General features: G+C 38.3%; 1 protein-coding gene across 2 annotated transcripts in view; it reads right to left on the bottom strand.

The window, feature by feature from the left end:
- EFNA5 (ephrin A5) overlaps window positions 1–27,219 on the bottom strand; it is a 231,308-nt gene extending 204,089 nt beyond the window's left edge. For both annotated transcript variants that reach the window (XM_068422726.1, XM_068422727.1), the window contains exon 1: window positions 27,095–27,219. In XM_068422726.1, the coding sequence (XP_068278827.1) occupies window positions 27,095–27,219 (125 nt within the window). The remainder of the gene's footprint in view (window positions 1–27,094) is intronic.
- Window positions 27,220–27,890: the final 671 nt, after the last annotated feature.

Raw genomic sequence — 27,890 nt, 5'->3', positions numbered from 1 at the left:
ATCCCTGTATGTGGGAGGGAAGCACTACCAGCAATCATGAACAAATCTCCTAAATTCGGGAATCTATGGATGCCTCTACCTCAGTCCGCCCCCCCCTTCCATGTGCGTGCGAAAGTTTGCCTGCCCTACTCATCTGTGAGATCGCAAACAGTCTTTAATATTTCATTCAGCCCAAAGCACAGAGCGTGCTCAAATTCAATACACGGAAATGCTTTATCTCTTCCTTCACAGACTAATAATCTGACAAAACCAGAAGCACCAGGGAGTCATGGCAAGTTGTGAGGAAATGACGTGCAGATACTTCTGAACACTTTTATTCCTGTTTACTGTTTGGGACACTTGGAGTGAATAAACATCAGTTAAGAGCCTTTTGTTCACTGATGCATAAAACCAGACCCAATATCAAGGGCTGACTGGTTACCAGAGTACTTTTACTCTAATGAATTCTTTCAAACATTCCCCCACCCCCCAGCTTTGTACATATCATTAAAAATTATTTTCCTCATTTTTTTCATGAGGAAATGGGTTTAATTCATAAAATGGAAAAAACACTGCTAATTTAACAAATCCACCCTAACATAGAAATGGGAAATGATATCCATAGAATGCTTCAAAAAAGATTCCTATTAACTGCTAAATTTCACTGTATTTTTAGGATTGCCTTAGTTTTCCCACATACTGGGACTAACACTATCATTCCATTTCACTAAAGGACACCTAAAAATATTGGCCATTTACAGTATCAGATTGTGTTGCGGGACAGCACTTTGAACAGCGTGGTCTGGATGTGCTCACAGAGACATTTAGATAGCAACACCCTTCTCCATTAACAGAAATCTAAAAACACAGACTTCATTAAAGACATGAGACAGAAGACCAAAATTTTAGAAGTTCTGAAGTAAAATTACTTAATAATTTATTCACTTACGGAATGTGATTCTGTAGTTAAAAGAACAATAGGTGAAGGAAATACATGTTAATGAAATAATTTATATTTGAATGTTAAACTATTACTTCCATTAGAAAGTGATTCAAAATTGCTAGTTAAGTTTATAAACAGTACTTACAGATTATGGTAACGGCCTATTTAACTTTTAATACCTTTTTTTTACCTATTATACCTTTTAACTGTTTTTATTTTATCCAGCTGATCTAAGCTTATTAGAAGTACTTCCACAGTGATTTCTGCAACTATTCAGGAATACAAAACACACAGAAGGACAGTCAGCATTGTTGATAAATGAAGTTTTTTACACACCTGCCTTTATGATACTGGGATCCAATAATTATTTCATGGCATATATTATTAACTAGGAAAAATTCATAAATTCTAATTAGGTGTTGTACCTTTTTTAAATCACAAACTGTAGAGAATCCATTCAGGCTGTAGGAGCCCTTAGCTAACCGTCCATGACATTTAGAATGACAAGCACTATAATGCTGTTCCATGACTCCATCAGGCTTCTAGACCTAGCAGCAGTAGACAGTGTCAGGTAAATTACCGCACATACACTGTCTGCTGACACTGAAATAAAAAAATGTGAAAAGGCTAAAATCAGACACATCATGCTGGAAGGTAGAGGAAAAGGAATAAAAATAAGCCAGTGCTATATGCTTTCATATGTTACAAACAGGCCTTCAAATGTGGTAGCGTTTTTTTCACTCCTGTCTTTGCATGTCTCTCTAGCATTCTTTGCTATGAACAAAGAATCCTGATAGAAGACAGCAAGTGAGAAACTAATCTTTTAATGGTACTAAGAATTAGACCTATCCTAGTATTGAGAAAAAATAAAAGACAAAAAAAAATTTGGCAAAACCTTGAACATTGAGAAGGAACCTATATGGTGAACACGGTTTGAGGAATCATAGGTCTTGTATAGGAAATATCACATAAGAGCTTAAATATTTATTTTGATCAATATTTGGACATTGCAGCAATGCTCAGAGATGAGGGGATGCACATGGCACTAATTTACAGACCAGAAGTCCTTCCGAAAATATACCATTCCTGACATAAATCACTCATATCAGAAACTGGAAATATCTTTAAATAATCCAAAATGGTAATCAAAACCAAGACCCCATTAAGCAACTTCAATGTTACATTGACACATAGTAACACTGTACCATTATTCTAAATAGTTGTGCACATCCTAGCTAAAGTTTTAGCCTGATCTGTCATGACATTCTTAGTCCAGTCTTACATTCACCCAATTCTAGGACAATCAGTGAATCACACTAATGCTCCTGAAGAGCACAATTGCTATTAAATCTAACATTACACATGTATCTATTATCAAAATAATAGCCTAGATGTTCCAGCATGAAACTACACATCCTGCAGCCCGTAGCTGAAATGCAGCAGTACATATGCTGGATGTTCTCAGAAGTGTCAGACCATATACCAGACTGTTAGAAGCACTGTTTATATACACACAAGTAATCTCTAGCTGAAGTTTTCCAGTCTTACCAATCCAAATTGAACAGAAGACTCAAGTTTCAATGTTAAATAAATTGTTCTAATTTATAATGCTGCCTCTCAAGCAAATTGAATTTGAGGACTCAAAAGATAATATCTAAAACGGTATTATTTCTTAAAACTGCACTAAATTTACTCACCTTATCCACTTTAACGATTATCCTAATTATTTCAATGAGTGTGCTCATCAAAGTATGGCAAGCGAATTTATTTCAATACCTGTAATGCCTGGAAACTGCTGCAAGAATTGCACTGTTGGGCTCACTTGATCATTGATACCAGAATTGTTAACATGTCAGCAACCTGCATCCATTACTAAAGTCAAGTTCTCTCTGATTTATGAACATTTTGTTTTTAATTTTGTTATCCTAGTAACACTTAAGTGCAGGGAAAAAAAAGGTCTGATGGGACTACAGGAGAGAAACAAAGCTGATCATTCAGTTTCATAATGGGAGCATATCCAAGCAATCATGCTTATCAGTTTGAAAGGGGCTAATTAAACATTATCTTCAGGTGAACTGTCTTCCTGTTATCACTATTTCTGTTACAAATGATTACTTAACCACAGAGGTATCCCTCAACACAGCTACTCTACTTGAGATGTCCGGATATTCAGAGGAAGGAGGAAGAGTTCAGTAGTAAGACAAACAGGAGGACCCATCTCTGTGCCCTAGCCATCGCCACAAGTTCTAGAGTAAGAAATTATCATCCTACCTTAATTTAGTGTTAATGCTTTGCTATCAACCATTTATGAAGCAGAGCTGTTTATGTACACATTATCAGCGTGCAAAATTCTACCACCAATTCATACATATTATTTTTCTCAGAGAGCAATCAAATACTCTTTTTAAAGTTTGAATTGGAGTTTCAGCATTCCACAAATTAACTTGCTACAGCTTACTGGGATACGGGAGAAGAAACCTCAAGATCAATAACTACAGAATTAGTCCCATTCTTCCAAACTATTCAGCCATAAGACAGTCCAACTGTATGCTTTTTATTTAAGGCAATTTCTCTCTTTTATGACAGGATGCATTTTATTTTCTTATTAAATATGATTTAAAAGAATGAAGTATTCATTGTAGAAGTCAAAAGCAAATGGGCAGCAACTGAGCTCTTTATCACAAATAGTAACTTTAATGTGAAGAGGCACAAATCATTTTTTCTGCCATCAGGGGGTCCAAGGATTAAAAAATCAATGTCTGTCCATCCAGACAGACAACAGCTGTTCAGCTAATAAGCCACATTTCCCACTTTTCGCACAGGACTAAAAGACCAAAAAAAAAAGCTCTGGTTGCACTGAAATTAGCTTTGCAAGCACTTAAGTCACTAAGGAGTGCTCCTTGCAAAAAGAACTCCAAACTTTCTCTCCTAAACCCTGCACTTCCATTATTGCAATGGCTAAAATTTCATCCAAGGAAAAAGTCTTTTCAGAAATCCACCACTTCATTTCCATGTGCTTCATCCAGAAGCCATGCCACACTGCAGAACTTAAATGAACAATTCCTTCTGGCTAAACGTTTGGCCTCCATTAATCAGCTGTATTTTCCAGACTTTCCAGACTGTCCCAGACATCCAGTCAGTTCTGCCTGCAATTTTTGTCCTCTGTTCCCAGCACTAAATTAAGAAGAGATCTCATTCTAGCCCTTTGCAGGTTATTTCTTCCTGTGGGGGCAGCTAGGAAATACTCCTCATAATCAGGGGTATTGTGTTTTTAAATTACAAAGTGCAGCTGCCTTACAGTGAATAGGGATACGTAACCTCAAATTGCGGTTCTTAAGAGGTCACAGTTTAAATCCATTTATGTATAGGAGGATGAGCAAACTTAGCTTTGATTAGCTGCAAAGTGATAGAACCCCCTTATTCACTTCCTTTTCTCCCTCTCCCCACTCCTCATCCTAACCAACGACAAAAAGAAAAAAAAACACACAACACTCTCTTTGCTCCAGTGATCTGTTGTTTGGGGAATGCTATCTTGCCCATGCGAAGCCCCTTGGCCATCTGGGCCATGAAGGGCGCTCAGTCCCAGCCCTGAATGGTAATTGTCTCAGAGAGCACCCTCACAGGCATTTCAGGCAGTGGGGCTTATTAAAATCCTGAAGGGCAGTAATCCCTGAATGCTAGTAAAAAGATCTCCAGCTGCTACCGTTTATGAAGTGGGCTTGACAAGAAAGAGAAAAGGAGATGGAGCTGGGGGGAGGGAGAGAAGGGAAAAGAAGAATTTAGAAGAGGTAAGTTATCCAAACAGGGCCATCAGAAGTGTCACGTTTTATCAGCTTAGGCTTTCTTGCCTCAGTTCCCAAAGGTTTCTCCACCCCAAACCCACATTAAGTCTTCCTTTTACTTGTTCCTGAAGGGGTGGGGAAGGGGGAGAACACCTCATAAACATATGCTTACAGAAGATCTAAAATTACGTAGGAAAGCGAAATGAGGAAGGCAAGTGAGGAAGCTAGAAGCAGAACCGAGGTCTGCCTTTTCCCAGCTGGTATGAAGAAAATTTCTAGATGTGAAAGCATTCAGAAAAAGTTTTCTGTGTATGTGCATATCTCTCCCCCTGTAGTTCTGAAAAGGTCTTTTCATCTCATTAGGATAAGCTGATTAATAAAAATTCAGCAGTTTGCCCATTGCTTCTTCAGAAGTGGTGAAGCAAGTTGAAAGATGCAGGCGGAAGGTTTTTGTGTTGGATACAATAAGTGGGATGACTTTTTAAATCCTTCGTTGTCATCCTCCATTAGAGATAAATAGATACCTTGGCTCGAATTCTTCAAACACTACATTGCTACACTTCTTTATTTTCTATCACTTTCATGAAAAGCTTTAACCCTTCCAAAGTGCAGGGATTTTTGTGTGTGTGTTTTATAACTCACCAAGTATGTGAAAGCTTTCTCTCATTTCAGCAATTATTTAGACAAGCTGTTGAAAAGGCATTATTGAACACCTATCTGGAAAAGAGAGGCTGTGGAAAATGAAGAATATGAGCTGGTCAAGTGCTATATTTTAGTGTAAAAATGCACTCAAAACTGAAGTTGAATATGCAATTTGCATATCTTCAGAAACTGCTATAACTTAAACAGGGTTTTAAAAAATATTCTAGAGGCCATAATCTAAAAATTCTGCATTAATAAAGTTGAAAGCCATTAAATATATTTGTTTTTTTAAATACTATGAATGAATGTAATTCATCATCTAAGGCCTTAAGGATAAAACAATACATCTGTTCTCTAGCTGAAAATTATAAATTTGTTATTTTGAGGTATTATATTTGAAAAATCCATTTCTGAAAACAAATACTTTTTTTCTCAATATGTCAGAAGTTGACTGCTCAAGTAAAAGACCATATTGAAAAATCAAATAACTTCTGCCTGTTTCCTGACTATTCACAACAGAGCCTATTATAAATTATAAGCTTCTTTAAATTATTTTAAGAAAAACAACACAATATCTTAATTAATACAAATAAAACCAGCCTTCCACAATATCATACTTTTCCAAAATGCTACAATGTCCCTGTACTTTAGAGAGGTGCCTGATCAGACAGGCACTTATATCACATGTTCAAAGTATTTTTACAGATACTAGACCAGAATTCCAGGACTTTGTTTTCAAAAATGTGACCAATAAGAGTAACTCTCATGCATAAATGTACATATATGAGTCTGTATCATTTTCTTTATTCTCTATTAAGGCAGAGTGCTAGACCAGATAGCATTAATCTTATCTGCTGAAACTTGCACAGATCATTGTAAAACATGTGCCAATTTTGATATTCCACGAGGCAGAATCACTGCAACTTTTAGCAAGAATCCTTGTGTCAAACCAGTGAGTATCCTCTCTAGGCATTTGCTTTTTAAGGATGATTTGGGCTTGTATGTAACATCCACAGAGACTAAATAAACATTTTCATGTTCTCTTTACAAAAATGACAGAAAACTACGTTGTTCTGAACTTTTAGTTCAGATAAGAGACTATAAACTACAACGGACTTTCAGGAACCCGTTGGGTTCATACTTTGTTATGCCCTGTTTGGTACAGCCATTCTAATACTTGGCAATAGGATGAGTAATTACGCAAAAGAAAATGCCCATGCGTGTTGGGGACTCTATACTATAAAGAAGCAAATTTTAATGCTTCAAAAAGAATGTTCAGTGATGCATACTGAACTTTCCTGGCTGTAAAATGCCAGTCATACTACTACACCTGTTCTGTTAGGTGAGAAATAAGGAAGAAAGGCATACACACAAATGTGAAGGATATAGAAAAGAAGAAGGAAACTGGCTTAGACATAACAGTTTGGTAAGAACTGCTTTTATTTCATTGGTGTAAGTCACAACTCTTTTTTTAATAGAAATATGAAATATACATACAGGACATATATGCATATCCTCAGTGTGGGCAAAAGCTACAATTCCAGTATGCCTTCCCAAGAATAACTGAAACATATTGTAATAAAAATATACACCTGTATATTGACCTGAATTTCATGTCCGCAATTATCCTCTCATTACAATTAAAATATAGCAGTGAAAACCAGTATTGGATTGTCAGGAAATAAAATTATGTTGCCCAATTACAGTACCATTGTTTGCTACTGTTTCTGACTAATCAAGCCAAGTTAAGTTTAGTTCTGCTAAATGTCAACTTTCACATTTCTCATTAGTTACAAATGAACAAGTCCATGCAGAATCTGATTAACAAACAAATATAGAAGAACATAAAATTCAACTCCTTTCTGAATCCGAAACACAGAAGCAAAGACACATGAACTGTGTTCAGTTAGGAGGTTATGTACATCCCTGATAAATCTACCTAAAGCAATGGACTGGCTGGGTGCAAACCCTGTGCTCCAGGAGAACAGCTCTTTATCATGTTTTGTGATTTGAATTAATTAATTGAAAGGCCACACTGCCATAAGAAATGGGCTGTACCAATGAAACCAGGAAACTGATTACGGTGAAGCTGAACTGAAAATCCATAGCTGCACGGATGATGAGGGTTTTTCTTCCCTTTGTTCTCAAGCAGGTATTTTTCAATGTGAAAGGTGTAAATGGTTAGCAGTGCACTACGCAGTGTAACTCCTGCCTCCGCACCCATTGCTTCAGCCTTCACGGAGACATGCCTAACAGGTCTTCGTATGATTTTGTTTTGTTCTTTGCAGACTTCTACTGTAAAATAAAACACTCTTGTTGAGAAGAGTGTTGGAGAAATTCAACCCCTCCCAGCCCTTACAACATTTAAATTCTTTAAGTTCTTTCACGAAAACACTGGTAGAATTAGATTTTAAAAAAATAAAATAAGAAGATTGCAATAAATCCATTCAATTTTGTGTTAATATTTGTTCATCATAAAATTTTGTTATTATAAAACAGGAAAGACAAAGGTAGAACTTCTAAGAGAAGCAGTGGGCATGACTGCATATGGAGGAGAGTATTATGCATTAACATAGTACAAATATCATACTTATTTGAAATTCAGATAAATGCTTACAGAATAAAAGGATGAAAAAAGTTTGAAGAAAACAGATGCAACTCAGTGTTCAGTGGTAAGAACCAACAACTACCTGTTTTTCAAACTGGCTTCTGCTAAAATGGGAGAACAGCTGGTTAGAATGTTAGCATACAAAACAAAGCTCCATTATGCTGTCAGGCAAATGTAGCATTACAAAGAGAAAAAAAAAAGTAAGGCCGTATTTCTACCAAGACTTATGAGCTTTCTAAAAAGCTCATGGTTACAGCTGAGATATTAGCTACAGTCGTGAAGGAACACAATTTCTGGGTTTTTTAGCATGAGATTGAAGAAAAAGAGCACATAAATACATTACAATTTTGATTGATTGGCCATTTTTTTCAACTAAAGGCCAGTCAATTCACAAAAGAGTGTTATTTAGAACAGTTGATCTGGCAAGTACAAAGAAACAACTTACACTAAATTTTAAAAGTAGAAGACAGATAATTTGTACAACAATATGTTGTTTTCCAGTCTGAACAACAAACCCTTCCAAAATGCAGGCATTTTATACTATCTGATATACACATCCTTTAAGGTTAAAATAAAAATCTTAAGGCTTATGTAACAGAGAAGTGTTCCGATTGTTATAGAAGCAGTAACTCTGAATTTTCCTGTCTGTAAAGTATCAATCACAATATTAAAATTGTTGCATTAGGTGAGGAAGGGAAGCAGATACACAAGTGAGAAGGATATGAAAACAAAAAGGAGGAGAGGAGAGGAGAGGAGAGGAGAGGAGAGGAGAGGAGAGGAGAGGAGAGGAGAGGGGAGGGGAGGGGAGGGGAGGGGAGGGGAGGGGAGGGGAGGGGAGGGGAGGGGAGGGGAGGGGAGGGGAGGGGAGGGGAGGGGAGAGGAGGGGAGAGGAGAGGAGAGGAGAGGAGAGGAGAGGAGAGGAGAGGAGAGGAGAGGAGAGGAGAGGAGAGGAGAGGAGAGGAGAGGAGAGAAGAGAAGAGAAGAGAAGAGAAGAGAAGAGAAGAGAAGAGAAGAGAAGAGAAGAGAAGAGAAGAGAAGAGAAGAGAAGAGAAGAGAAGAGAAGAGAAGAGAAGAGAAGAGAAGAGAAGAGAAAGGGAAAGCTGTCCTAGACAAGAGTGGTTATTTGTTTTTTATACTGGCTTTATTGAAAGTCACTTTGTATTCAAGGCATACACAAAAATTCTTTCTACTAATTATGTTTTAACTTTTTCAAGTTAGTCTTTTGTGATGTAGTTTTTTTCAGTAAAATATATTTTCCAGCTGTTGGTTTAAACTCCAAGACAGAAGAAAACATAAGTGATGGCTAAAACTGGAAAACTAATAAGATGTAAATCTCTTATATGTTTAAAATACTAGTTCAAAGGAAAACAGATTCACTGCAGAAAAAAAAAATCATAAACTTTCCTCTTCTGTATCACCACTACAAATGCCTCAACTATGCATTTCTGTCTTCAGAACAGATAAAGGAACTTGAAAAGGATCTGGCAATCAGCATACAGCATTTACAGAGTATTCTTCTCATTACGGTAAAAAAAAAAAAGGAAAAAAATGTTGGGGGTGGGGGTGAGAATCTACTTCAACCTAACAGATTTTACACTCTTAAGTATTACACACACCAAATCAGCTGATGTCTAGTGAAATGAAAATCCCGGTTAACTAAAATTCCACCACATTGTTCCACAGCAATTTATAATAATGTGTTACCTACTTATCAAAAGTCATTTTTTCTGGCTTTGAAATAGTACTGCTCTCTTTAAGCTTGAAAAACAATGCTTTTGCTAGCTTTAAGGCACTGTACTTGGGGCGTCTTATCAACAGTATAGTCATATTTCAGGTAATTCTCATCTTTGTTTCAACTTCTCCTACCCACCCTTGAAAACTGGGTTTCTTCCTGCTCCAGTGCTGCTACAGGGTGCAACAGAAGCACAGTACAAACTCATTGTTATTAGCATGATGTCAAGCACTTCTCCTTCCTAGATGAAGACCCAGTGCAGTAACAAGACAATCTTACTCCCATTTGAGGAGAGTAAACAGAATTTCCTTTTACACATCTCCTTTCATATTCAAAATACCCCACTATGCTTTACAATAATGATATAGATACACTGTCATTTCTGTAATCTCAAATGCAGAGGGCAAGGCTTTGTCTTGCAAGTAGGAAAAAAAGGAGGTCATGGGTCCTTTGAAGTTTCCTTACACCATCTAGACGAAAGGACAGGAGGGAATGGAGAACATAACTCAGGCAAAATAGAAAGGGATGAGGACAACTGATCATTGTGAAATGTATGGGACACATCTCTCTCATAACATTCAAGGAGCACCTATCTAGAAGCAAAAATGAATGAGCAGGAAAGTTTGGTTTGGTTTTAAGACTGGCAGAAGGTACAATGCTAATCATATTTTTCTTTGAAGGCTTTTCTTGGGCAGCAAGGGAGGAAGGGAGCTAGGAAGCCTGGTGAGATGAATTTCACCTTCATCATAGCAAGTCAGGCATCTATATGCACACAGAGATTCAGTTCAGGTGAATGTAATGTAGCAGGCTGTATCACCCACCCAGTCAACACAAGTACTCATCCTAAAAAGATATGAAATATCCTGGCAAAAAAGAATTTGAAGGGAACTCAGGAAAAAACACTCCTAAGGAAAATGAAAGGGGACAAGGGTGCGAACAGATGAGACAGCTCCCCATCCCGTCTGAGAGCAGGGGTCCATCACCTGCCCAGCACTGGCTGGCAGAAGCTTCTCCAACGAGGATGGACTGGTCAAGGAAGGCACAACAATCTGTCAAGGAAGGCACAACAATCTGCAGTCTGTCTCTCCAAAATCCTTCGTCCACCGCTGCTCTGATTAGAGCCTCAAACACTGAGGGACAGAGAGTTGTCCAAGAAGCTATCTTCATTGCCTAGCTGTTCACAAAGTATTGCAGAATCTTTGGCAGGAACCATCCCCTGAAGGAAAAAGTTGGTACCTCTTCTCCACATCCTACCTAAAAGATGATAAGGCTATGTTCATCTAGCACCTACACAGAAAGTGGGCAGATGGTGTTGGAAACTCCACTTCTGCAAAGATTTATGCAACCTGCAGTGAGTCTTTGCCTCTTTTTTTTGTTGGAGGCTTCCCTTTCCTCTGCACTGAGCAGTTATGCCTTCAGCTGTGTTCACTGTTTAATTTCCCCAACTGCCTTTCTTCTTCTCCTAACACATGCATACTTTAGCCTTGGCTATGGAGTGCTGACTGAGAAAAAACAATAGGAGCCTTTCAAGTCTTCAGAGTGAGCTTTGAGCAAGGCTCAGCTTAGAGACCCAGTCAATATTTACTGCAGTTTGGCTCCTTCCAAGTGGAATGCACTAGTCAGGAACCCTGAGACCTTACCCAATTTTATTCTAACAAGGTAAAAATAAGGGGGTAAACAGATTACCACCAACAATACCTTTTCTTGGAAATACTCATGGTCACAGAACAAAAAGAGAAAAGGAAAAGGTAAGGAGGACAGGAAAGGTGCAGAGGACACTGACCAATACTACAATTTATGTTTGAAGAGTAATCAGCCACTTATAATTAGGAAAGTAATTCTTTCCCTAAAGCTGATCAGCGAAGTTTGACAATCACACATCAGACAGCTACTGTATGGAAATCCATTTACAGTGACCCAAGCAAATGAAGTATGCAAAGAAACCCACCTCATCTACTATTTAAAGCTCTCATTCTCATTGCAACAACTAGGTCACAGCATGACCACAGATTATAGCATGACCATGGATGATAGCAATGCACCTTTTTTCATAGATACAACCTTCTGATGTTTAAAAACCATAAGTAAAAAACACACTTGCAGCTTATTGAGAGAAAAAGGATCAAGAAGTGACATTTTTCACGATAATGACCTAAGTCATATGCAAGATGTAATGACTTGCCCCCAAAAAGGGTTGACTTCACATGTAACGGAAGTACAATGAAATGTTTTTAAACAAACATTTTTCTAAGTAAAATCTCAGATTTTTTTTCTTTTCACATTGCAATCACACTTCTGAAGAAGTATTCATCTGTTTCCAGAAGTCTGCAGAATTGCAGCAAAACCAACAAAATCAACAGAAGCGTCCTAGCAGAAAACTGAGGTTGTCATTTGTAGAATCTCCTTCCCTCCTTCTTCATCTTTTTCCCTTAGTCTCCATAACCATCCACATTATACAAAAAACCCCTCCCAAACCCACATTTCTGACAGTGAAGTACAACTGGATTGACAATCATCATTTACCAGTTCAGACTGAAAGGCAGCTGTATGATTTTTTGTTTAGAGTGGCTGGATTCCTGTCTGAACATGCTTTCTCATGTCAGGCTCCACTGAAAGTTTTGAGTCAAAGAGTCTGACAAGCCACTGTTAAAACAGGAAAAATTACAGCTTCAGCTTCAGATGTCTCAGGATCTTTTAAAAACACATTTTATGTCAGCCCTGGGGTTAAAGGGCATGCAACAGCAGAACAGATGCACCTTTGCACCTCACATGTTCAGTTTTCAGATGCATGGAGTTTTGATTGTTTGAGTGCTTCATTTGAGAGTGTTGCATTATTGTCACGACATTTGTTTTATTTCTAAAATTTGATAACATCAGATGGGATTCCCAACCACTTTCCACTCCACTCCTCTCACTTTAAGGGAATGCAGGAAAGATTACAAGCACCAAAAGACAGGTAGAAAGAACCAGTACTATTAAAGGAAGACACAAACACATCTGCAACAGAGGTAAGACTCCCAAGTAACTAAGAAATGCTTCTTTCCAAAACACAGTTCAAAAGAATAAAGTTATAAGGCTTCCTAGTCCTAAGAAAGTTAGTACAGGCTCATTTATATCAAAATCAGTTTGTAACAAATTTCTCTTACCCATCATTTGTATGACCTTCTCCTAACCCCATATGCACCTTGAGAATTTTAATCAGTATATGGATAAATAAGCTTTAATATATACAAAATAAATATGTAACTCTGCCTGAAACAGTAGCTAAGATGGAACCAAAGTTTTGAAGAGGAAAAAAACATTCACTAAACAACAATCAAAATAAAAAGTACAATGGTCTTTGCAGAAGTGGTAAATAAAAACACATGGTAAATCTTTTGAGAGAGATTTAATCATGTTCTATTTTTAAAAATAGCTTAGCATTACTAATAATGTTTTTGAAATTTGGACTGGAATAAAAGAGAATGAGGCACAGTTATGTACTGTCAACTGAACAGTTGATACTTCATTCTCTTCTATTACTGCAACTTAAAAAATAAACTAACTTCCCTAATGATTCAGTAAACTCAATGGGAATTGCATGCAAACATAGCAGAGCATCTGGTCGGAGTATGTTAACACACTATTTCTTTTACTCTCTGTTCGTTAGATAAATATTGCAGAGTACTACTTACAGTCTACTCCAAATCACTTACTATGGAATACTGCAGAAAAAGTTAATTAGTAATCCTGTATTATCATAAATCAGGATATTCTGTATTACTCAGATAATTTCTCAACTGGCAAGCAGTATGTGTAAACACTATTCTTGCTTCTAATACGTTATTTAAATAAGAATATTACTGCAGTGATGTGGACCACAACAAGTAGAGAGTGCAGGAAAGGTTCTCTCTAAAATCTATGAATTTATCTTAAAAAAAAATATTATTTCTTTTCCTTCTCAAAGATGGGAATGTTTCTCATACCAAAACCATTAAGAATACTATCCCTAACAGGAATCACAGGTAACAGTACTAATGTCTAGCACATTTAACTGAAAAACACAGAAATTTTTCAACCACGTACATCATACTTTTGGGCCTAAGACACTACCAAGTCTTGCCTTGTCTCTGACGTTTTCATTCAGTGTGGAAAGCAGAGGACATTTTGTCTTAAGGACAGGGCTGAATATGAACGAAAATAGATAATTCAAGAAGATTGGGTTAAACCTACCTGATACTAATTCTAATCTATAAATCAAGTCTTGTAGGCATCCACTGTACTAGTTTTATGAAGAAAACAACCACACAAACACAAATAAGATGCAATCATACCTCCGTCGTACATAAGAGAAAACCAGTACAGAAATCCTAATTGGGTACTGCAACAGTCTGATTTACTCACAGAAGTTAGAAAGGCAAAATTGCTTTCATCTGTAATAATATATTAGCTCCAAACTCTACACCTAAAATAAAGTGCTTATGAAACTCTTCCAAATTCTTTGTTCTGAAGAAAGCCATTATATCAGCACTAAATCAAGACAGTTAGTATGAAAAATGGAAAACTGAGATTTCTTTTTACAGTAAGCTATAAAATGTAGTTCAGTCAGAGACAAGGTCTGAAAAAGTAATATTAAAGTGATGCTGTAAATCACTAAAAAAACCCTTTTTTTTAAAGCTAACTATTGTGCTTTGGACTAGAAACTGTGAATACAGAGATTCTCTTCATAAAGCATTCTTCACAAGTAAGTTTTACATAATTGAGATATAGAGAAAGGGTTTGCTTGTAATTTGAATGCAGTGAATAGCCATGATAGAATGAGAAACAAGTATGATCTACCTCTCTAATTAATTTTCCTTCTTCACCCACACTGTCACTTGTTATGATAATGTGAATCTTAACCTTAATGAGAAATTTCATACCACCTTGATTAAATATACTGCAAATAGCAACACTCTTTTTATTTTGTTTTTATTTTAATGAAGAATCTCTTTATACTCTCAAAACCCTCAACAAATGTACTGAACTTCTGCTAGTGAAGTTCCTAACTGCTACACAACTTTTGTACCAAGTGTTAAGAGACTGATTAATGTTTTTAAGTGAGGATTATGCTATTAAGCATGTTGCAAAATGATCATGCTCTCTGCAGGAAATGTTCCTAGTATTTTTGTAAAGGTAGTTTGTCTGAGGACTGTTTAAAACGTAAGTTCTTCAATAAAATTGTGTATGCATTCCTTTACAACATTTGTGAACTCAACGTAAAAAGCTATTAAACACTCACAAGAAATTTTTGAAATATATTTAAAAAATCAACTTCACAGAAAATTTCAAAGATTTCTGGGAACCTGGCAAGTAACATTAAACTGGGTCCAATGTCTTACAAGTGGATCTACCAACATAGAGACTACAAAACATGATCAAATTTCAAATGTATGCACGATGAATACCGTTCAAGAATTAGAACTTTATATTTTTTGTGACACTCAATTTTAAGAAAAAGAGATTTATTTCATCAACATCTGTCTTCTCAAATTAAACATGTGCCACATTTCCTGAAAGATGTGTTGTCCTCTCATTATGTTGTATCTCATAGCAAGTCCACTGGAAAGCAAGAAAAATTTAATACTTGGTACTCCATTAAATGAAATCGCTTCAAGAAAAATTGCTTTCTCATTCTCCCAGCAGCCTCAAAATATAGTGACATGCCACACAACAAGAATCCCCGCTCACCATTTTGGTAAACAGGTAATAAATTACATGGTATATATATTAAAAGCTTTACATTCGCAAGAAGAGGCAGCATTCTCCAGCAAAACAGGGACTTCTGTTTTGTAGAAGACAATTGCTCTACATTCTAGAAAACAGACTTCTTTCCTGAATGCAGTGTTTTAATTATTTCAGTGGGGAAACAATTCTGTCCTGTTTGGGCATTCACAAGATCCATCTGGTCTTTAAGGAATATCTTATCTGGAAGACAGCAGTATATTTCATATACTGTGACAAGTGCTTTGAAAAATACATAACCTGTACCCCAGTGGTGTACTACTATATCTGATTAATTCTACCTCCATGATCTTAAATTAATGATTTTTTTTGGCACACACCAAATTGTTCCACCACCTCAGAATTTCACTAATGTGTATCTGCTAATCATGTACAATAAGCCAATTCTCATTTTTGAAACTGCTGACAGCAAAGCAACTACTCATTCCACCAGGTTCACTTTTACTCCCTTCAGCCTCCCAACGGTGAAGGTCCCAACTCCGCAAAAACTCTCCAAAAAAATATCAGTCTAGAACTTATTTGGACCCAATCAGGCAAATACCCACAGTGCTTTATAGTCCCATGCTCCTGTGCCCTCTCACTAGATTTGATTCACGGCGATTGCGCAGCCTCACAAAAAAATGACGGGTCTAACTACTGAAACTCTTATTCATGAACTACACCATAAAGTCATCAATACAGGACCTGAATCAACTCCCATCCAAAGCAGTGGGAGAATCTTTTTACTTCAGTAGAGTTGGATCTGAACACTGCTGAAAACACTGCAATAAAAAAGCATCAAAAGATGGTGTATTAAAAGAAAATACCAACATTAGATCCTGTACTATCTATCGAGGCATACAATTCAAATAAATAGATGGATTGCCATTCCTCATTAGTATCCATCAGCTCCTACTGACTTCATCAGCTTTTAAAAACTAGAATATTTATTTAAACCACTTTCCTTAATCAGCTTTAGGGATCATTTTTTGAAACGTATTTGAGTACCTAAGGAAGTAAAAAAGCAGAAACAAAATCTAGGCATCAAGCAGTCTCAAAAATCCCACATCGCTCCTGTCTGCAACTCTAGGTACCTAAATATATTCAAAATTCTGGTTCTGGGGATCTATTCTTTTTTTAATCAGTGGGCTAAAAAACCTGCTTAAATAAATTACTCATTTTACAGGCTACAAAAAAAAGCATTAGTAAACATTAGCGTGAAAGCACAACTTCCCTCTTTCAATGTCTTTAAGGACAGCATTCAAGATAATTCTCTCTGCAATTATGCACTTATGCTTGCATTTGGAAATATTTGTGCATTGATAAATAGAAATGGCACACATTTCACCAAAGCCACGACTGCGGTTCTCCAAAATCTTAACCTGATTTCACTGAAGATGACCTGCATGTCATGGGCTGAAAACAGAAAAAAGGTGAACATGCAAACTAGCTTCTTTCACTCAGCTTTTTTTTTTAAATCCAGTTTACTATGCAAGACACAAGCAAAAGCATACAAAGGATAAGATGATTTGCACCCACTTAATAGATGCAGGCAAATACCGGCTTTGATCCCAGCAATTTTATTGGAAAGCTCAGTTTGCCAGAAAGTGTGCAAGACAGAAAGAAAGAGAGAAAGGCAAAAGTGACTGAAATGCAAAGGGAAAAGTATATGCAACTTAGGCGTAAGTGAAGGGAAAAATACAACCCTAGAATTAAGGTCTTTTGAATGCCGGAATAATAAACTTCCAAGTAAATGTCACTTCAGTACGAATGAGTTTCCCCAATTGGGTATTGTATATATATAATTTTATATATATAATTATTAGGCACACACTTTCCATGTTCTTTCCCCCCAAAAGCAGAGCTGACAATGGTGACAGCAGAGTGTGTAATTAGTTTTTATTGTTCCCCTGACAGCCATAGCTCTGTAAGGACCCCTTGCCTTTTCCATTGTAAATGTTACGGAAAAATACACTAATGACAGGCATTTAATTATGGGCACAGCGACCATGATGGGACCTGTGCCAAAAGTGATTGGCAGCTTTGGATACCAGATATTCATGGCAATGGTTCTTTTTCTCCCATACCTTGTAACCCAGATTACTGAAGATATGAGTTTTTTAAAGTATCTTTTCTAAAGCTTTGCTTATTGTCTATAGATATTGTTATTAATGACTACCACCTTAAAAACAGACAGAAAAAATAAACAGACAAAATGGTAACTTTTTCTGTTCAAAAGTAGCATGAGGTTTTTTGAAAGAGGTCTATCTACTGACAATGCCAACAACGTAAAAGAAATCCCCACCAACGCTGGCACATAGTTGACTCTTTTTTAATTATACATAGCTACAAACAAAACAATACTCTGCCTGCTTAACATATCTTTATTCCATATTTACAATAAACTGTCCCACATTCAACTGTACTTGCTGAGGTGCTTTTTCGCCTGATTAATTAGCAATTGGAAGACACGCTTTTTGGCAGCTTTTGTATCCCTATTATTTCTTCTGGCTTGGCACAAAAACTCCCTTTTGGGAGCACCAGTATTTGTACTGCACCCACTTAGTGATGGATCACTAATTTTTAATAAACTAAACCCTAAGAGAACTGCAAAAAGATGTATAAGTGTATTGGAGCAATAACTGTAAACAAATAATAATAAAAAAAAAAAGGCAGGGGTGGGTGGGTGGAGAGCTGTTGCAGTACATAAAATATTAGGTCTTTTCCAGGCTTTGCATGGAGAGCCTATCCAGGAGATCACACATAGTCTGAAGACACGGGCCTGAATTGGCTTTTAACTACTTGATCCAAATCTCTGCCTTTATCTTTAAAAAGCTTTAAAAAAGCAACTAGCTAATGTGGATGGTGCATTTTCCTTGAAGAATGCTATATTTGAATGTCCCTTCATTGTTTCTCATCCCTCCCCCACCACCAGATGAATGAAATTACTCTGTGAAGCAGATCTCTATGAAGAATGACCACACAATTCTGGACCAAATGGTTCTAAGTCTATGTAGCAGTCACAAATCCCTGGCTAAGCTGAACAAAGCAACATTATTCCTAAGTGTTAAGTTTGGGAATATAAAAGTGAAGCTGTCTGGCTCTAAAGTGGTAACTTGCAAATAGCTGCAGAATCAATGTTGGCTGTCCATCCCCCATCCAGCTGGCTCTCATCTCAGTAACTTCAAAAATGCAGTTTGCCATTATGGTGGCTTAAGGCACTTTATGTGCCAGTGCAATGACCATGCTGTGTGTGCATGTCAGAAGGTCAATACGTTCAAATTCCAGAGTCTCTCTTTATTTCCTTCTTTTCTGGAAACAATAGGAAAGAGAGCAGGATTGATAGCTCCTACTTTGTTAACTTCTGCTCACCAAATGCCCTGCCTGTATGAATAACTATTTTTTTAAAAATCTGATTAGACATCAACTAAAGTTAAAAAGAAAAACAAAAAACAAAAAACAATGCAGCTTGTTTTCCTGCTCATTAACAACATTAATTAGCAAATTTCTTTGTTATAAGCAACAGCTTTTAACAATTCCAGAGGGCCCAACATTATTAAAGCTGCTAGAAGTCCTTACCTAACACTGATGAACAAGCATCACAGACTGGTGACTGTGCTACAAAGATCATATCTACCAGCAGGTGAAGTAAAATACTTACTTTTTTCTGTTTCCTCACAAAAAATACATCTATATGTTATTTACACAGCACTAGCAAAACAACGAAGTATTAGACATTGAGAGATTTGGTATTTTTTTTGTTTAGTTTTGATTGATTAAAAGATTTTGAATATATTCAGCTTCAGTTTCAAAGGCACAGACTGAGATAACATACTCAAACTTATTTACAAAATTAAAACAAATGTGTAGTAAAAATTAAAATAAAAAATCCTATGTACAGTACTAGTATTATAATAAAAATTAATATAAATTTCATAGCAATTCCCTGTGTGATAAGATAATGTGATTTGAATGTCTGCAGAGAGAAGAAATTTCTTCTGAACTGTAATATGAATATGAAAAATACTACTTTGAAGCTCACAAAAGCAAAAAGGTAGTACTTCGTCGCTACCCACTAGGGAAAGGCTGCAGCGCTCAACTACTGATGATGAACAACTCACACAATGTGAATATGCCCGCCACTGGCCAGCATCCACTCCCAAGCAAAAGAAAAAAAAAAAAGAAAAATTGTATTATTTTAACAAATAAAGAATGTAAATGCTACAGAGCAAACAGTAATTATGGCACAAAATACATTCTCTCAAAATACACATCCTTTTAAATGTCACAAGGCCAAATTTTATCTTTAAAAATGGAATAAAAAGATATCGTAGCAGAGGGTGACCAGAGTCAAAGCAAAGGTATCTCCTCCAGTTTTTTGCCTCACCAGATGATTCACAAGCAAATCATTCCTTCTCTGTGCTCCAGCACCGTTTCATTACTGGTATCGAAAACTAGAAATGGTACCTATCAAATAAGACGGCCCTTCAAGAACCCAATGAAAACAAACAAAAAATATAAAGTTATTCAGTGATAAACATGAAGTAAATTTTTTATTGCACGTATTGCTGTTGAACAGTTCCTCATTAGATAAATAAGCTGATTTAACGATGGAAAAGAAAATTAATAAAGTGAAAATTAACTAAAACTGTAGTTACAGGTTTTGTCAGTCTAAGATCCTTTTTTTCCATGCCACATATCAGCATGGATAGGTAAATTCTTTCACCAGATTATAATGCAAGTGACAATAAGAATTGTCATTTTCAAGGCTTTTCAAGTAAAAACTCCCAAACCAGAAGCATTTGCTATAAATTGGTATTAGCAATTCAAGCAAATCTTGCTAATTAACAGGACTCTTGTTTACCTTCTCGTTAGCTGATTTTTCTTTTGACAGCATTTTTACTGGTCATGCATTTAAACAGAAAAATGGCCAAAAAACACCTAGCATGCCAGTTAATAGAACATGGGCATCAAACAATTTCTCTACATTTTGCAGCAGACAAAAATAAACAAACGCATTTTTTCATAAAACTAGGATCTAACAATGTATTTTCATCAACCTGTCAACAGTAAAATATGAACAATGTTTCCCCAGATGAAAAAAAAAAACATATATGGGGGGTGGTATTTTTCTTTTATTGGAAACCTTGGCGTTCTATAGGAGCGAAATACAACCTCAGTCCTCACAGAACAGCATCCTTTTTTCATATATTTTCAAATACTTGATTTTAACACAAATTATTTTTAAAAATGTGCAGGAGCGGGAATTTGTAGTTGTGTAATTTAACAATCTATGCTCAGTTTCTTAAAAAAGAGGATTTCAGACATCTATACATGTTTGCACACTATAAAATAACACCTACCATTTTAAATGAGCTCAACTATAATCTAGCCTGTAGAGACTACAATGAATAGGGAGAGTGCAAAAATGCAAGGAAGACTTCTAATGTGTGAAGGATTCTATTCTTCCATTAAGCTATGCTGAAGTACATTACAGTAGGGCTTACTCACAATAACTGCAATACCACCAAAAAGCAATTTCAATAACATGTCTGTTTATTTTAAACCAAATGTTTCCATTTCATTATGTTGGTGTGCTGCTGACTGACTAAATTTTAAGCACAAATGTAACAAAAACTTAAACAAAACAGGGCCCTTTATCCTCAACAGTGAATTACACCATTCAGAAACACTGGAAGATTAGATTAACCATGAGACTAAAGACATTTTTTAAAAAACAATGCTCAGAACTGGATAGCAGAGCAAAGAGTGATTATTGGAAGAAAATCCCAGTTCCAAAATACTTCTAATTGCATTAAAAAATTTGAAAACCAGTGAGCCAAAGCAAGAGAGGTACATCTCACAGCTATGGACAAACTACTGTCTACTCATGCTTTCCCCAGGAAAGGTTACGTCTTTGTTAGCATCTTCTCTAAGGTGATCCAAATGACCAGCCTTTAGGCGCATTCTTGAAGTCTACTATTTCAACAATGCCGTACTCTGCGCAGCGATGGACTGGTTTAGAAAGACGCAATAACAAGGTACTCTAATAAGCCCAAAGAGTTCTCAACCATATCCCTGTAATCTTCTGTTTCATTTTACATGTGTGTGTCTGAGTGCTTGCTTATCTAGCTGCCCACCTACTGTCTCAGGGACTACTAGCACGCGAAGAAACAGCACAATGGAAAGATGGCAAAGGACTAAATCACACATTCTACAAATAATATTTTTAATTTTAATACAAAAGATCTTAGCTGAAAGATGCGATCCGGGAATTAGTTTGTAAAGCTATTCATTTTCTCAACATTTAAGAGTTCATCAGTTACAAAATTTCATTTTCAGAGATTTTTTTTCTCACACAACATTCATGATTTACTCTACACCACATTACCTTCTAATGACACACTTCAATGCATACGTACATACATATGTATATATATGCATATATTTACATAAGTATACATATATATACCTTGAAATGCATACATATTCACATATGAATGTATATATACAACATATGCCTCTCCATATGACTGCAAAGACCATGACTCCTGAAGGACTAATTGCATTCATTCATTTTCTCAGCCCAGCATGAAGCTGGTAGATTGCTGGGATCATAGCAACAGGGGAGAGAAAGGCAGGCTCATCTTTATCTGTCCCTCTCCAAAAGGATATAGGGCTAGCAGAAAGAATGCAGTGAAGTGTCCTCACTATGTGCATTTAGGAAAGATGTAATAAGAAGCATTTCATGAAAACCGCGTACCACTTAAGAAGGTACCTTCTTTCATATGAAGGCGGAAGCCAGTGAAACTATTGTTCTTTGTGTAGTTTTTCCATAGAATGTTTCAAACTGTTTCAAAACCCCACTTTTAAAATAAACACCAAAATTCTTTTGGAGACACAAGGTGTTAGTTAAAGTATTAAAAATACAGAAAGCAGGTGTAAAGAATTGAAGGCTCTACTGCTGATCTTTTAATTACAAGAGATCGGTCAGAGATTTCTTCAGCTCTCAGAGCAAGCTGCTGGATAAAATGCTCTCAAAATACAAGCTATGCTGTTTCAAAACAGTTATACATAGATGTGTGTTTGTGTGTGTACATCCCCAGGTATTTAAGCTCTTATGTTTCCCTTGACACATAAAAATTATACGGAATACCAAAACCAAAGCAAATACTTTGATTTTGCCCCGCTTTTGTCCCCAGCTTCTTAGTTGTTCTTCACACATGTAACTGCCTTCTTCCTATTCCAACCATCTCTGCATGATTTCCCTAATCTCTGTACATAGGAGAACTATTTCTAGACAGAAAACAAACAAGCCAAATCAAACAAAAGAACAACCACATGACCTCAGCATATACAACCAACATGCCACAGTGAAATCTGCAAATACATATAAATGGATGGTAGGATAGTCAGACATCCATCCAGCCGGCCAGTGTACTCCTGAGAAATGCCAGGCGTGCACAAGCAGCCACCGTGAGAGCTTCGCAAAATTAAGTCTATGCATTTGGCTGGTTCAGGGAGGCACCTAAGTACACATCCATTCATCCACACAACTGCAACAGAACTTAAGTGTGTCAGTAAACACTTCACGGAAATCAGATGCCTAAATCTGAATCAGTGCCTAAATACTCAGCTACAAAATTCACCTAAGTTTAGACATCCAGGTTGTGAAATTCTGGTCTATGCATAGAACTTTCAGAAGCATCCAGTAATTTTTCTGTTTGCTGCTCCCAAGTGTCTATCTTAAAAAAAAAAAACAAAACACTCTAGCAATATTGATCAAATTCTGGTATCCAGCTTAATTATGGGAACCTACCAGTTGAAACTGAAGTGGATTTTTCAGTATCTAAATTCTCTAATTATCATGTGATTTCTTCATTTTATTATCCACATAAATACACAAACAGAAAAAATATCAGCATCCTATGTCTTTATAATAATTCTCTTGTGGATTTAACTTTATACACAATTTTCTTGCATAAGATTCAGCCAAATCCAATAATACTCCTAATAAAAATATTTGCTTTCAAGAGACTACAAGGTTTGGCCTCTATATATGACCAGAAACTAGACTTGAAATGCAAGTATCTTTAACCACCTTGAAACTAGTAACAATTTATGAAGCTACATAACCTGCCACTGAAACAACTTATAGGGAAACACCTAAATATAAACCACAATCTTGAAGCACAATCCTACAAGCAGAAAAATGTAGCAATAATTACCAGAAGTAGTTCAGCTTGAACTCTGACAAGATTAAAAGCAGTAGCCAGCACTAGGCAAGTAGACCGCTTCAAAATATGGCCCAGGTACATGACATTTTGGCTGAATTCTAATTACAAGGACACTAGTAATCAGCATTCAATGAATATGCCCCATTACAAAACAAACTCCCCAAACTATTTTAAGTGTTGGATTCAGAATAATATTCTTTGACAATAATATTTGTCTGTCCCATATAAGAACATATGTACACAGTGCTGAAAGACTAATGCACTTTAAGGTGATAATTAGATTATACGTACAACTAATTCTAAGTCTACATAAATAACAAAAATATTAGAACATATTTTCAAGCTTACTGGAGGATTAATTTCCAATGCACAAAAAAAGGATTAAAAACCTTATTTTATTATACTTTGAAATCCTAATACTTAAACATATTCTCATCCGGAACTGAACTACAGCATTTATGGTACTTCATGTAAGTTGATAATTAAATATATAACAAAAATAAGGCACAGGAATACTTAAAACTTTCTAAGAACAGACTTAGGCTCTGCAAGAAGAACACAATTTTGTTACTCACACATGCTAACAATAATGATCATAGAACATTTTTTAATTGTTCTAGCAGAATTTTGGCAACTAACCAAGAAATGTAATAAGAACTTTGCTAATAGACTCTTAGGACTTTTTATTTACCAAAACATTGTTCACAGCAGGAGTACTTATCAATTGAGCCACTCATCAATTTACTGATGTCTTTTAATAAGGATGAGATCTTTGTGTATTTCAATAAATTGCTGGAGTTTCACACTAAAAACCTAAACATCATCGTATCTGAGGGAAGTTCAATCATTATTAAATTCTTCAAAGTTTTTATGAAACCTTAATTCAGAGCACCTTTAAATCACTATAAAAATGATCAACATTTCATTTTTAAAGCGAATTAATTAGTTATACAGTGATTTGTTAATTCTGAATAAATACAATAAAGAGATAAGCTAAAGCACAATGGTTGCATTTGTGTTTAAAGAATGACAGTATACTTTGTCTTCTAACTTTAAATGGTTATCACCAAGTCAGTATCCCTACTTACTTCGAAGTGTATACAAAACAGATTGTTCACCTCCTGTGTCTGTCTCTGGAAGCAGATAAATCACCGCAAAGTTATTCCTGAAACATTGTTAACTGCTCTAAAAATTTTGATAACCAAAGTGAATTTTGCCGTCAGCTTAGACTCTGACAAAACGAATTCAAACCAGAAGTGGTTTATTTTCTTTAGGTCTCTTACACCTACCAATCCGGTGTTTGCCTATTTTTCTGTAATGATCATGTAACTTGGGAAGAACACAAAAACTGGCACACTGCATAAAACAAAGGAGAAATACATCTGCACCCTGCTCTTTCTCATATTTTTTACTCACAGATAAACATGACATGTCCAAATAGGTACTTCCATCATGAGAGCGCAGTGAATATTTTAAGACAAGAAGAAATGTTTCTTTTTAATAGAGAAGGTTTAGAAACATCTTACAACTAACTCTTCCTCTAGTGTTTGGAAGACTAACAAAACCAAGTGTTCTTGGCAGTCTGTTGGACTAAGAAGAGATTTCATTAACAGTAATAAAATACGATTAAACTTACTAGAATCCTTACAAATCCATTCTATGAGTAATACCTACCGACTAGGTAAGCGTTGCTTGTACCTTCAACTATCTTTACCTATGTGAAGTTATTGTGTAAGCTCACCACACTCAAGAGAGCATAAGTTAAAAATCTTGAATGTAAGGTTATTTTTGAAGTATTTCAGCTGCTACGCCCGCAACATGTGCATTTAGTCGAACCTATTTCTTTCAACAATCCTCCTTCTGCCCAGTGGGATTTGCAAATATTACTTTATTTTTTTCCAGCAGTTACATTTCATTTTGCCTAACAACAACAGCAAAAAACTCTGGTTTTGAGAGACAAGCAATTTTTGGGGACATATCTTCTTTGATGTGTGATGTGAGACGTAACTTTTCGTCTTATTTACGTTGAACAATTTATTTTTCAAGTAACGCATCAAAAAAGAGGAAAATGTGGAGACAGGCATTTAAAACTATTGATGCTCATCATTCCCAAGCATGATTGTTACTTTGGATGGATAGATCCTCTTTGTCTCAAGCTTTTTGTGCCAGCTATTTATTGCTGTAACCAGGACCACAGTATTAAAGTGCTGGACAGACCAGCTAACTCTGGGCACTTGAAAATTCTGCCCGGTAACTTCTGCATCACCTAATTTAAAGCCACTCTGGAATACCGAGTAGAGGAAGGCTTCTGCAGGCAACACAGATCTATTAAAAAACATGACCTGTGACAAAAATCAATGTGCTAATCTCAAACCAAATAGCAGTATCAGAAGCATAAAAAAGAGATAACCTAAGATAAAATGTTCCTAAATTTACTTAGACTAGCTTGACATGTTTTAAAAAAAAAAAAAAGTCTGCTCACACACACGGATACCATTTGGAGCAGGACTTAAATTTTCTGATTATAAACATGAGGGAAAACTGCAGAAACATTAAATGAAACCTCCCTTCCCAGTAAACGGTTCGTTTAAGCGCATGCAAAGCCTGGCGCCAGAAACCCCCCGGCGCGCCTGGGCGCGAGGGGAGCGGGGCGGCAGCGTCAGCACCGCTCAGCCCCGACGGGGACCCCGCCGATGCGCCGTCCTGTCCCGGCGGCACCGGCATCCCCGTGCCCCAGGACGGCGTACCTACCTCGCTTCCTCACTCTTACCCCTAGCCCGCCCGGGAGAGGCCCCCGCGGGAGGGCAGGGCAGGGGAAAAGCTACCTCTCCGCCGCGGCTGCCGCCCCTGACAGCGATCCTGCCCGGGGCTGCCGCAAAACCGGGACCGGCCGCTCCGCTCCGCTCCGTCCCGCCGGGAAGGGAGACCTCCGTCTCCCTGCCCGGGGCCGGCTCCCCGGTAACCGGCGGGCGGCCCGAAGCCGCGCCTCGCCTGGCGAAGGAGCCCGCCGGGGCACAAGCGGGAGGCCGCTACCTGCGCCCCGTCATCCCTCCCAAACTCCTGGAGCAGGCTCGGCCTCGGGTGGCTCCGCTGCGAGGGGCACCCACGCCGCACCGGGGGCGCATCCGCCCGGTGCCCGCGGACCGGCGGCGCCCGACACCGCGGAAGCGACTAGCCTGGTGCAGCGCTGGGGGGCGCGGGGGGGCAAGAGGAGAAACATACCACCACCACCCGCCCCTCCCTCGCTGCCTGCAGCCCCAATCCTCCGAAAAAGAAAGTTTCCCACCCCCATCTTGCAGCTGGGCTCGTTTCTGCAGGCGCTGGTCAAGAGCCGCTAGCGCCGGGGCGCCACTTCCCGCCCGCCTGCCCCCCGCGCCGAGCTCCCCGCCCGCCGCCGCCTGGCGCCCGGTGCGCGGCCGCCCCGCGTACCTGGGGTTGGTGCTGTTCCAGTAGACGGCGTAGCGGTCGGCCACTGCCTTGGCGCCGGGCTCCTGCCCGCGCACGCACACCCACAGCGCCGCGGCCGCCAGCAGCAGCATCTCCACGTGCGGCATCGCGCCCGGCCGGCGGCGCGGCGAGACGGGATGCGGAAAAAATTAAGAAAAGGGGAAGAAAAAAAAATGGGGGGGGGGAGAAGACGGGACCGAGCCGGGGCGCGGGAAGCAGGAGGGAAAAATAAATAAACAGCGAGGCGCGGAGGCGGGTGGGCTCCGCGGCGTGCCGCGCCGCAGCGAGCGGAGGGCGCCTGCCGCCGCAGACGAGCAGCCGGCAGGGAGGTGCGATCGGCAGTCCCTCAGGGAGCCTCACCCCGGCAGCGGGAGGTGGGGGCCGAGGCGGGCGGCGGCGGCACGCGGCGGGCGGTGCTCATTCACCGGGAGTCCCGCACGGAGCCCACGGCACGACATACACCGGCCCACCGGCCTGGCGGGCGGGCGGACGGGCGAGGGGCGCCGCTCCTCCGCCTCCTGCGAGTGGCCCTGGCGGCGCGGCTCAGGGGCGGCCGGGGGCCGCGGAGATGGAGGGAGAGGGCGGGAGAGTGGGAGAAGAGCGGGGAGGAGGGGAAGGAGATCTTCCTCCTGGAAACCCACGGGGGGTCCTGGCAGTATATTAAAGGCCGCCGATTGGAAGAGGGGCGGGAAGTACCAGAAGATCTTAAGTACAAAGTTTGTGTCTTCCTTCCTGGCCCTCCGCCCTCCGCAAATGAAAAACAAACAAAAAATCAAAA

This window comes from Nyctibius grandis, chromosome Z (genome assembly GCF_013368605.1).
Source record: "Nyctibius grandis isolate bNycGra1 chromosome Z, bNycGra1.pri, whole genome shotgun sequence".
NCBI classification, from domain to species: domain Eukaryota; kingdom Metazoa; phylum Chordata; class Aves; order Nyctibiiformes; family Nyctibiidae; genus Nyctibius; species Nyctibius grandis.
Note: the sequence above shows the minus strand (reverse complement) of the source record. Positions and strands in the feature narration are given on the sequence as shown.